The sequence below is a fragment of the Thamnophis sirtalis genome, unplaced genomic scaffold, assembly GCF_051295495.1.
Source record: "Thamnophis sirtalis isolate CommonGarterSnake01/CBP01778 unplaced genomic scaffold, rThaSir2_p1.2 scaffold_4, whole genome shotgun sequence".
Lineage (NCBI taxonomy): Eukaryota > Metazoa > Chordata > Lepidosauria > Squamata > Natricidae > Thamnophis > Thamnophis sirtalis.
The window spans coordinates 71739727-71752091 of record NW_028261384.1 but is presented as its reverse complement, the minus strand read 5'-3'; the positions used below and the strand labels follow the sequence as shown (position 1 = coordinate 71752091).

General features: G+C 41.1%; 1 protein-coding gene across 8 annotated transcripts in view; it reads right to left on the bottom strand.

Annotated features, from left to right (window-relative positions):
* SUGCT (succinyl-CoA:glutarate-CoA transferase) overlaps window positions 1-12365 on the bottom strand; it is a 440539-nt gene that overhangs the window by 417566 nt on the left and 10608 nt on the right. For all 8 annotated transcript variants that reach the window (XM_087713118.1, XM_087713113.1, XM_087713117.1 and 5 more), the window contains exons 4-6: window positions 8805-8890; window positions 8045-8095; window positions 2163-2283 (exon numbers count right to left, since the gene is read on the bottom strand). In XM_087713118.1, the coding sequence (XP_087569244.1) occupies window positions 2163-2283; window positions 8045-8095; window positions 8805-8890 (258 nt within the window). The remainder of the gene's footprint in view (window positions 1-2162; window positions 2284-8044; window positions 8096-8804; window positions 8891-12365) is intronic.

The window sequence follows — 12365 nt, the reverse complement described above, 5'->3', positions numbered from 1 at the left end:
GATAGATGGAAGAGTATAATTCAAAATTAGCTAAACTTAGTTAAATTCAGTGATAATAGGTATAGTTAAATAAAAATTGATAATGATAGTAATGTATACAATGTTGAGCTGTTATGATAAGTAATAATTGGATATGAGAAGGGAAGGTTAGAAATATTTTTGGACTATATATGTAAAGATTATTAATAACAATAATAATAAAAAAGAACAAAATTAGACACAGTTAAGTTTTAACTAATAGGGGGAAAATGTTATGATATAGGATATAGTTAAATAAAGGATAATGATAATAAATTATATACATGGAGAATTAGAAAATTTTGGTATTAAATATTATGGATGTTTAGCTAAAACAGGATATGAGGATTTAATGTTAATGGAGAATTTTATAAATAAATAAATGAAATGCCAGCATGTGGTTATGTATTAAATCTTGGTATATTTTAGGATGAAGGACGTTTAAATAACTATAGTCAAATAAAAGTGGAGGTATGATGATGGTAATATAATAAATATTTGAGTTAAGATATTTGAATTAATATGAATTATATTTGATGACGGTGGAAGCGATGCACAAAAGCTTTTTGTAACCAGCTGATACACTTTCTACAGTATGTAAAGAAGGAGGATTTGTATGTTTGTTTTGAAAAAAAATCTTTACAAAAAAAAAGATGATGTTGGATAGCCATTTGTCTGAAATGGTATAGGGTTTTCTGCCTAGGCAGAGGGTTGGACTAGAAGACCTCCAAGGTCTTTCCCAACTCTGCTATTGTATTGTATTGTATTAAATATCACATGGAGGCCATTAGTCACCCATATCATGGCTTAGTTTGAATGCTATCAAGTAACAAGCCAAACTGAGGCTGTAAGCTCTCTTGAATCACTTATATGAGTAATCTAATTTGTATGAACAAAGATTCTCCCATTCTAGTAATAGCACTTAGACTTATATACCACTTCATAGTGCTTTTACAGCTCTCTCTAAGCGGTTTACAGAGTCAGCATATTGCCCCCAACAATCTGGGTCCTCATTTTACCCACCTCGGAAGGATGGTAGGATGAGTCAACCTTGAGCTGGTGGGATTTGAACTGCCAAACTGCAGCTAGCAGTTAGCTGAAATAGCCTGAAGTACTGCGCTCTAACCACTGTGTCCCCTTGGCTCTTTAATATCATGGGTCCTCAAACTATGGCCTCACCAAAGGAATTAATCTGGCTCCTGCAAGACCAAGAGATTGCCCACCCACATCACCCCCTCAGGACTCTGGCCAAGCACAGGACTTACCCTTCGGGAGCCCCGCAGACTGGAACTCAAAGATAACACCTTTACTGTTTACTGTTTTGGCCAGCAGAATGTTTTTTGAGGTGGAGGGGGTAAAAGGAGCCCCAAAACTGGGTGAAAAGGGCCCGGTTTTGGTCAAAAAATGAGCCATTTTTGCCTGGTTTTGGTCTGCAGAATGCTTCTGGAGGTGGAGGGGGTGAAAGGAGGCCAAACAAACAGGCAAAAACAGCCTGTTTTTCACCTTCCCTTTTTTCCTGAAGATGAGAGAGAGAGAGGGAGGGAGGGAGGGAGGGAGGGGAGAGACACAAAGATGGAGGGAGACATAGAGAGATTTCTCAAGCTCATTGGGGCTGAGAAGAATTGCTGCAAAACTGAATTTCCTGAAGTGGACCACTAGACTCCTAAACAACTGAAAAAATGATCTAGAAAAAAAAGGCATGGACTGTTAAATTGGCCATGCCCACCAAGTCACATGACGATCTAGCCACACCCAGACAGCCAGTCTACCCCTCCCAACAGATTGAGGGACCATAAATTGGCCCCGTTTAAAAAGGTTGAGGACCCCTGTTCTATAGCATCAGTCCTAAAGAAAGTCTTTAATATTCCCATGAAATAAGATGCTAAATATCTAAAAATATCATATTATAACAATATGAACAATATGTTATAATATGAATTTGGTCTAACATCATACTTTAAAAATAGTTTATACTTTAAAATGTATTCATATTTCCCTGTTCTTTCCTGCATTTGACATTCTGGGAATAAGGAATGGAGTATCATCTCACTTTTCATAACAAGAATGAAAAATAAAAGGAGCATATAAAATACCAAAGAAAATAAAGCTAATGACAGAATACGGTACCACTAAAGTTAAAATACCTGTTATTGAGCAGTAAATAATACGAGGAGCAACTTTGTTGATGTCATCATAACCCAGACCCATTCCAGCCAGTTTTCCAGGGACATAGTTTTCCACAAGAACATCACAGACAGCTGCCAGCTAAAATGTAAAGTGGGAAAGAATCAGACTCTTAACAAATTTCCAAGCATTCAGCAAGAACAAAAAAAACTATAAATATACCGTATTTTTCGGAGTATAAGATGCACCCTTTTCCCCCCTAAAAGAGAGTGGAAATGTTGGTGCATCTTATACACCATATACAGCATTTTTGGTCTCCAGAAACCCTGCCCCATGCATTCTGTTTCTCTTGAGGGATGATCCACATGCAGTTCCCACCAGCATCCTCAGCTGCAGCTAAAAAGGAACTCCCATCTGACTTAAGAAAACTCCCGCCTGTCACATGGTGAATGTCCTCTACCACTTGAACCAGGAAGGCTCAGCCTCGAGTAAAGGCAGGTTCCCTAAATTGCTGACACAGCATGATTTCCACTTGGAGTGGGAGAGATTGTGCTGTGATTTCACCGTCCCGCTCAACTAGGAATGGCCCATTGGGCAAGGTGGGTTGGGGATCCCTTCCATTTGGATTAATGGTTCTTCACGGCAATGCCTGAGCGGCAAAAAGGAAGCCCAAAGAAAACAACCCGGTAAGGCTGCCTCCTTAAACAACTGCCCTCTTTGCAACCCCGCTGCCTTAATCTCAGGGCAAAAGCTGGTGCCAGGCTACATTCCAAAGTTTCCTTTCCATCATGCAGTTCTTCCACTAGCCAAGATCCCGATGATGCCAATAGTTTTTCTGGAGAGAAAGTGGAGATCTAATGTCCTGAGTAAAGTCTTTGTGGAGAGCAGATTGGTCCTCTTCCCTTCCTCCACCCCCTCCATCTGCCTGGATCTGTCATGCAGCAAAGAGATACGGAACCTGGGCACAATAGCAGCAATAGTAATAAGCAGTGCATGACAGATCCGGGCTGATGGCGGGGGGAATGGAGGAAGGGAAGAGGACCAATTTGCTCTCCACAAAGATTTTTTTCAGGATGCTAGATCCTGCCAAGCTGCATTCTGAAGTTTTCTTTCCAACACACGGTTCTTCCACTAACCAACATCCCAACTATGCCAACAGCTTTTTTCAGAGAGAAAGTGGAGATCTAGCGTCCCGTGAAAAGCCTTCGTGAGAGCAGATGGGTCCTCTTCCCTTCCTCCACCCCTCCCCCATCTGCCCAGATCTGTTGCAGTGCTTATTGCTATTGCTGCTATTGCACCCAGCTACCATATTTCTTTGCTCTTTAAATACGGTAATTTAAAAGTTCAGTAAACAAGACAATTTTAGCATATATGTGTTCTATAGAATCCAATTATATAGCTCATATGGCAAGTGCTTTAGAGATGAATTTTCTAGTAAAGTCTTCAAATTGGTCATTGGTTATTCATTATTCATAGTGAAATATTCAACTGTTTTTCAGCAGTAGAAAATGGATCTGAATGAACCACAGAATGATTTAGATAGATCAGAAAGAACCTTGATTTCTAGGGAAAGTTAAAAAAACCGTTTGAGAATTGATTATTTCCTTATAATTATCAAATTATTACTATTGTTGTTATTTGGTTAATCTTTGGTGAGATTCACAGCTTTTGGGGCTGGTTGGTAGCTCAACAGATCAAGTCCTAACCAAGGATCTAGGAACTGTTAAGGTAATGTCGGAGGATATAAGCTGTTCCAAGTTGTTTTTTTGTAGAATCAGAATGTTCAAGTCCAATAAATGTAGAATTTCCAAATAACAAGGTAGCCCTTTAGGTATTGCTCCAAGGGCTCCAGTTACAATCGGGACAACACACAATTTCTTTTTCCACAGTTACTCAACTTCAATTTGCAAGTCCCAGTACTTTGTGATTTTTTTCTTGCTGCTTATCTTCAATTCGTGCATCACCAGGTATTGCAATGTCAATGAACCAAACTTTTTCTTTTCATCTATTGTTACATCAGGTGTATTGTGGGCCAAGTGCTGTCAGTCTGAATTCTGAAATCTCACAAGATCTTGACTTTTTCATTCTTCTCAACCTGATGTTCCCCGTGGTTTTTGCTGTACTCAAATCCAAACTTCTGGCACAGTTTCCAGTGAATGATTTTAGCAACACGGTCATGGCATTATTAGTAGTCAGTTTGTGAAATTTTATTATTGTTGTTGTTGTTTTTATTTATTCTAAAACGTTTTCCAATGTCTTTGTCAAAAATATTCCCAAAGGATCTTTCATGCAATTGATTTTAAAACATAATTTCTGTCCACAAATTAAGTAACAAAGAGGGAAAAGTGACAAAGATAACATGAGGTGGAAAGTGGAGGGGGGGGAAGGGAGGGGAAAAGAAATAAAACACAGCAACCAATTATTAAAGTATCAGTTCTGAAACTGAAACTCAAGAATAAGAAGAGCCTAACAGAGCTGCCTGCTTTGCTCATTCAAAATATTTCTTTACTTTGTAATAATCACATTTAATCTATGATTATGGAACCAAGACATAACACAATTTCTAATCCATAGTTCAAGTATGCAGCAGTTTAGAGAACATTCTCTTAATTTCATGATGCCTGAAAAAGTCTCCACTGATATCACTGAAGCTGCAAGGCATTTTCAAGAACAGTTGCTATTATAAAACTGAGAAGAGCTAGAATCCTTTATTCCACAATGTTGCAGAAAAATATTACACATGGGTGAGTAAAGACACATACCAATTAAAACCAGTCAATTAACATAAGATCAATCTGTTTTTGCAGTATTATTTTGGTCTGCCTGTGGAAGAATAGGAGAGAGGGGAAGAATGAATAACGTGTGTTATGAGTCATGGGAAAATGTGTTGGGGATTACTTCTTAAAATGAATAATTTTAATCCATATTGGTTGTGGCCATATTCACCAGAGTTAATATTCTTCCATCAAGCCAATCTATTATTGGGTGAAAAATAGGAACTGCCCTTCTTTTCAATTTCAACTTTAGTTGTGGTTTCTGTCCAGCCAATAATAAAAAATAATTTTAGTTTCATGACAAAAATGTTTCCCTAAAATGATAATGTGAAAGGAGATGTTTCTGCACCAAAGACAAATCCCTTGTATGTCCAATCACACTTGGCCAATAAAGAATTCTAATTCCAATTCTAAAGAATGTAACGGAGAGAAATATTGAGTGATTTCAAAAAGTACCCTTTATTATCATCACATCACTTTTTAAAGACTCTATACCTAATTATAATTACAATTATAATGATATTCTTTTTTTACCGTATTTTTCGCACTATAAATTGCACTCCCCCCCCCTGCAAAAAAAAGTGGCTGGAACTTTCTGTGTGTCTTATAGAGTGAATATTGTGGCAAGGGAACGGGGATTAGTGCACTGCTGCCGCCGTCTATCTTCACTGCAACTGTTCCCCGCCACCATGGAACACTGGAGCCTTTGGTGCCGAGCAGCTAATTGGAGGTTGGATCGGTCTCCTGGAATAGTGCCAATAAGTTGTTCTAGGTGGCAGGGATTACCATCTCCAATCACCACCGTCGTTTATCATCACCAATTGCTGCCATTGCCAGCAATTGGTAGCAGCAGCAATCAGTGGTGAATGGTGGCGGCAGGTGGCAGTGATAGGCGGCTAGAACAGCTGATTGGTGGTATTCCAAGAGGCTGATCCAACCATCCAGCATTTTCCAGCAGCGGCAGCACTTCGGCTCAGTTGACTGGTGGTGGGCACAATGGAGTGGATCCCTGCCAAGTCACATTCTATGGCTGCGATAACATGCTGAAGCTGAGCAGGCTGTTTGCTGTTTGCTGCAAAGACGCTAGCCAGATGAATACCAGATGGATGCCGGGAGGCAGAGGCAGATTTTTTTTTCAATACAATACAATACAATACAATACAATACAATACAATAGCAGAGTTGGAAGGGACTTTGGAGGTCTTCTAGTTCAACCCCCTGCCTAGGCAGGAAACCCTATACTATTTCAGAAATGGCTATCCCGCATCTTCTTAAAGACTTCTAGTGTTGGGGCATTCACAACTTCTGGAGGCAAGCTGTTCCACTGATTAATTGTTCTAACTGTCAGGAAATTTCTCCTCAGTTCTAAATTGCTTCTCTCCTTGATTAGTTTCCACCCATTGCTTCTTGTTCTACACTCAGGTGCCTTGGAGAATAGTTTGACTCCAATGAATCCTAGGCTACTTGGAATAAGTGCCATGGGCTGTATTTCCAAGAAAATATGTATAGAATTCATGGAATTCTGAAAACCTATTATGAAACAAATATGTACAGTCCAGTGGTGGGTTTCAAATTTTTTAGAACCTCTTCTGTAGGTGTGGCCTGCTTTGTGGGAGTGGCTTGCTGGCCAGATGATCGTCTGAGAGTGGCTTGCCAGCCATGTGACCAAGTGGAAGTGGCTTGCCAACCATGTGACTGGGTGGGCGTGGCCAACTTGTAAAATGTGGTGAAACTCACTTAACAACACTCTTGCTTAGCAACTAAAATGTTGGCTCAGAAACGCTGGCACGCAAGTCCTAAAGCTGTCAAGTTACAAGACCCTTGCACCCCTAACCCTTTAGAAAAAAACCCCAGATGTGTTCAAACTTGACAGCTTTAAGACTTGTGGACTTCAACTCCCAGAATTCCTCCTCCAGCGATGTTGTCTCAGGAACTCTGGCATTGAAATGTGCAAGTCTTAAAACTGTCAAGTTACAAGATCCTTGCACTCCTAACCCTTTAGAAAAAAAATCCGCAGGGATGTTCAAACTTGACAGCTTTAAGACTTTAGGGTTTAGATAGGACTCTTAGAGGTGGGCAGGGCGATTGGTGAGCCAGCCAATCAGTGAGCGGCAGGTGGGGCAAGCGTGGTGCGGATGGGCGGGGGAGGGAGCTGGAACCAGTTCTAAATGGCACGGTAGATTTGTGGAACCTCTTCTATAGAAGAGGTTAGAACTGGCAGGAACCCACCCCTGGTACAGTCCTAAAATAAATACAGTAGCATTTCAGTATCAATAATTCATAGTTCATAAATTTCCAAAACTTTTTCCTGGATTGTACCAGAGTTTCTAAACTTCTATTATCATAATTTTATACATCGCTTATATGGTAACTTCCCTATTTCAGGTTCCTTTCCTATAATCAATTGTGTGCTGGAAGTGGCTCTTAGCAGCTTGCAAGAGATAGTTCTTACATTTTCAGCAATTTTGCATGCTGGTTGTTAAATTCAATTAAAATCCAAAATGGTATCCGGGAAACTGATTCATTATTATGGAGAACCTTGCGTGTTGTTTTTTGTGTTTCAGTATGCTTGTCTTTCTTGGATGTCCCACTAGCATGGTAATTTTGATAATTCCTATTGTTCAACATATACTAAATATGTTAAATAGCTTGCAGATATCAGTGGTTAGAAGTTGTTAGAATAACAAAAAGGAACTTCTGTACTATTTAATCATGATTGTCTATTACTATAATTGACTGAAACAACAGCAATCACTAAATAACTTTCTTGAAAGTTGGGGAGAAAAAAATATTCCTAATAATAGGCCACAATGTTATTACAATTCTTACTTGGGAATAAACCCAATTCAACTCAGTGGAACTTATTTCTGAATATCCAACCCTGATATGAAATACAGGGAAATTGCTTAAATTTAGAAAATCATTAATCTATCTAGTTTAGGAAATCTAGAGTGATTGGTAGAAACACTAATACTTTAGACCTTGGAGATGACACAGATTGAATAAGTACTTATTAGCAAAACCTATATTCTTCACTAAATGACAACCTCTCCCTCAAATATCTATTGCATATTTTACAACATAAGCACTTTCCCTTGACAAAGATTTATTTTTCAGTTTAAACTCACCTCTTTAATTATCTTTGCTCCCTTGGCCTTCTTCATATTAACAGCTATACTCTAATAAAAAGGAAAAATGTAATTCTCTTAGTAATATAAAAACAACTTTCTATTCAGTTATCGACTCAGAACATTATTGGAAAAAAATACACTTAGAACATTAATGAGTCAATCATATCTAATAGCTGTTTCATCCGTGACCCGTCAAAACCGCGGAGGACAAAATCGCGCTCGATGAAAGCACGCATTTGACGTCATCACAGCGCGACGAAAAAAATTAAAAATTGAAATAAAATTAAAATTAAAGCAAGCCGATTCACATAAAGGTAAGGATTAGGTTTAGGTTTAGGTTTAGGGTTAGGGTTAGGGTTAGGTTAAGGGTTAGGGTTAGGTTTAGAGTGTTAGGGTTACGTTTAGCGTTAGGTTAAGGGTTAGCGTTAGGTTTAGCGTTAGGTTAAGGGTTACGTTTAGGGTTAGATTTAGGGTTAGGTTAAGGGTTAGGTTTAGGGTTAGGTTTAGGTTTGGGGGGGTTAGGGTAAGGTTTTAGCTTTATTTTTACATTTTTCGATCACAGCGCGATGTTTTCGTCATGCTGTGATGACGTCAAATGCGCGCTTTCGTCGAGCGCAATTTTGTCCTCCGCGGTTTTGTGGTGGAACCATTTCATCTTTAACAATGCTGTGTATATGCATATGCAACAGGAATTAAGTAGAAGCAGTGAATTGAATGTTTTAAAATGTTTAGCATTAAAAGAAATACTTTTTATTACCTTTTTATTTCTATTTACACTGAGAAAATAAACACTTTCAGTTCCAACAAATGGTGGTCCCCAGGATCGAGTATCATCCCCCGATCCTAAAAGTAAGAATGACACATTTCTAGCAAAATCCTGTATACTTATGCGACTACAAATCACATTGCTATCCCAAATTCCAGCTTAAATTATGGTCTTTAAATCCTTTAGTAGTGTATAAAAATATTCTTTTCAAATGTTTGAAGTTTTAGTACTGAAAACTATGGCTGCATAAAATCTTTACATTGACACCATATAAAGATATTACTACTATAATACAAAAGTATTATAACCTCTTTAGAAAAGCATGTAACTATGTAAGAAAATATTTCTGCATTCACTCCATCTTATGATTCAAGTCCTTAAGATTATGCTTCAAAATTCACACAAAATTCTCCTGTGCCAACAAGATCAGACTTAATTAAAGCCTTCTTTGATATGCTGTTTTCTAGTAAAAATGAAGTTCTAAAGTGCTAACTCTAAAAGATACATACTGAATCTTTAGTTCTGTATCTAGAAAATGACCTATCGCTCAGAAACAAATGTATATACAGAGAAGCAAACATACACAATAGACAGACAGACGGATCAGAGGTGTCAAACTCAGGGCAATGTGGGTGGACTGGCCCGTGTGTCATAATGGAAATAGTAAGGGTCCAGCCCACATCAATGGGCCTGAATTTCTGGATTCCTTCCGCAACACCGCGCAGTCCATGGAATTGATGTCAAGCTGGCTATACCCCTCAGACCACACCCAGTCGGTCATGACCATCACAGCAATACCCCACCCCCACAACAAAATTGAGTTTGACATCCTTGAGATAGACGATAGATTGACAGACAGATAGACAATAGATGCAAAGAATCTTCTGCAATTACAGATATGCATGATATAAACACTTATAGCAATTACTTCAATATCTAGAATTCTGATAAGCAACACATGCACATTAATCATTCCAGAGCAAAAATCTTTATTAAATGCAGATGTGAAAACTAAAAACAGCTGCTGTATTCCTTTACAGAAGTTACCCTAAGAGTTTGTATAGTCATCAATTGCCTGGGACGTAGAACTAGGAAACAGTTCATAGAAATGTTTTTCATAGAAGACAACACAAATAAACACAATTAATCAGCTCTTAAGACTTCACAAAACAATAGCCTCCCTAATCATTGATATCATTGGTTTTTTAATGTTTTTTTTCTAACCTAACATTTATAGCTAATTTTGGATCTACAGCAGTGGTGGGTTCTGCATCCCGTCGCAACCGGTATTCTGCAACAAGGCCCAGCGTCCACCACGTGCACATGCGCTGTGCACGCATGTGCACTCCCAGCCCGTGATGCTCCAGCTGCTCAGCGGAGCCTTGCTCCATGCATGTGCGTAAATATGGCCCAGTTGGGTAAAATGTAGGTAAGGAGGGTGGGCAGATGGGTCTTCCGATGCACTGTACCGGAACGGTACCTGGTGCTCCCAGCAGGTACTGGTACACCCATACCGGGGTGTACCAGCCATAATGCACCACTGATCTACAATAACTTCAAAACTTTTTGCAGAGTAATGTTGTAAACAAATATCTATCCTACACAGATCTACGTATTTCTCTAAAAATCTGTGCTACATAAATTATAACTTACAGATAAATATATGTCATATTTTTGATACACTTTTTTGTCTCCCAAAAGTGGGTGGAAATGTCTGGGGGTCTTATGGAACAAATATTGTATCACAGACCGGGCCTATTGCCGCCACAGCGTATCACTGCCACTTGACGACCATGCCTATCAGTAGTTGGATTGGCCTCCCGGAATACCTCTGATTAGCTGTTCCAGGCATCAGGGACTGCCACCACCTATCACCGCCGCCTGTTGTTTGCCTATTGCCACCGCCTGTTGCCTCCGTTCGTTGCCGCTACCATTCGCGTAGTGAACAGCAGTGGCAGCAATAGGTGGCAGCAATCCTTGCTGCGTGCAACAACTGATCAGTGGCATTCCTGGATGCTGATACAACTGCTGACAGGCAGTGATCAGCGGCAATAACCAGGGAATGCTTGAAAAGGCTCCACCGTTCCCCGGTAGAGGCAGCAGACACAGAGGAGGCAGCAATAGCACCGTTTCTGGTCCGCCAGATTGCTGATTGGCGGAGCTGCGGGAGGCCAGAATCAAGCTGTCGCTCAGCTGACCGGTGGTGGGCACAACAGAATGGAGCCCTGATGACCCAGCTGCTGGGGATGGGAAGCAGATTTTTGTTTTCTTGTTTTCCTCCACAAAGACTAGGTGCGTCTTATGATCCAGAGTATCTTATGGAGCAAAAAATATGGAACATGTTGACATTGCATGCATTTATAATCTATTTTAGAAAAAACTAAAGTAGATATTACTATTTTTCAGCCATCTTTTGAAATGCAGGATAACGGATGCAGAATTTAGCAGACAAAATCAAGGGGAAGTTTATAATTATTTCCACAAACAGCAGTCACCTACCGTGTTTTCCCAAAAATACAACATGTCCTGATAATAAGGCCATGCCACATTTTTTGGGTGGGCAAAAATGTAAGCCCTCCCTTGAAAATAAGCCCCCTGGAACACCCCCACCCGGCCAGGCAGAGCGCCACTCACCGACCTAACGGTATCCCGAAGGTGCCAAGCTGCAGGAATGGGGGGGGGGGGCAAAGGCTCGCGTTGCTTGGCGCCTTCGGGATACTGCTAGATCAGTGAGAGCTGCTGTGCCCAGCTGGAGAGGGGGGTTGCCACGTGGTTGCTCTCTTGCAAGCGGGCTCCTGAAGAGCCGGGCACAACCTCAGAGTCGAATGGCTGTATTACGCTGTTTCAGCAGCCAAGCAGCCACCCAGCAAACCACCTTTCCGTCCGGGCACAGTGCCATTCACTGATCTAGGGGTATCACCAAGCCGCATGAGCGTTGTTCACTGCCCTCCGACTCCTGCGGCTTGGTGTCTTCAGAATGCCTCCAGGTCAGTGAATGGGGCTCTGCATGGCTGGAGGGAGGGTTTTTCTGCCCCACACTCATGCGCCTCCCAGCCTCACGATGCCCTTGCCTAGCTCTCCCTGCAGAGCCAGGGCACCTCCGCTGCCGCTGCATGGCTTTTTCTATGGCTTCCAAAGCACAAAGGTAGAATGCAGAGTCTTCTGGAAGTTGCCACTCTGGGAATACGCTCTAGGGTTGTACTCTCTGGGAATATGCTCTGCCGGCAGCCAGCCCACAATCATAGAGTATACTCCCAGAGCGGCCGCTGCCGGAAGATTCGGCTGTGAATCTTCGGAGTTTGGAAGCCAGATAATAGGTTATGCTTGGAGTGCCGCTGCGGCGGCGCCCTGGCCCTGCAGGGAGAGCTCGGCCAGGGCATGGTGAGGCTGGGAGGCACATGAGCTGGGGACAGAACAGGCACTCACGCAACTCCCTTTCCAGCCGGGCAGAATGCCATGCACTGACCTAAGGGTATCCCAAATGCGCCAAACTGTGGGAGTTGGGGGGAGGGCAGAGCACCACACGGCTTAGCACCACACTGGGTCGCTGAG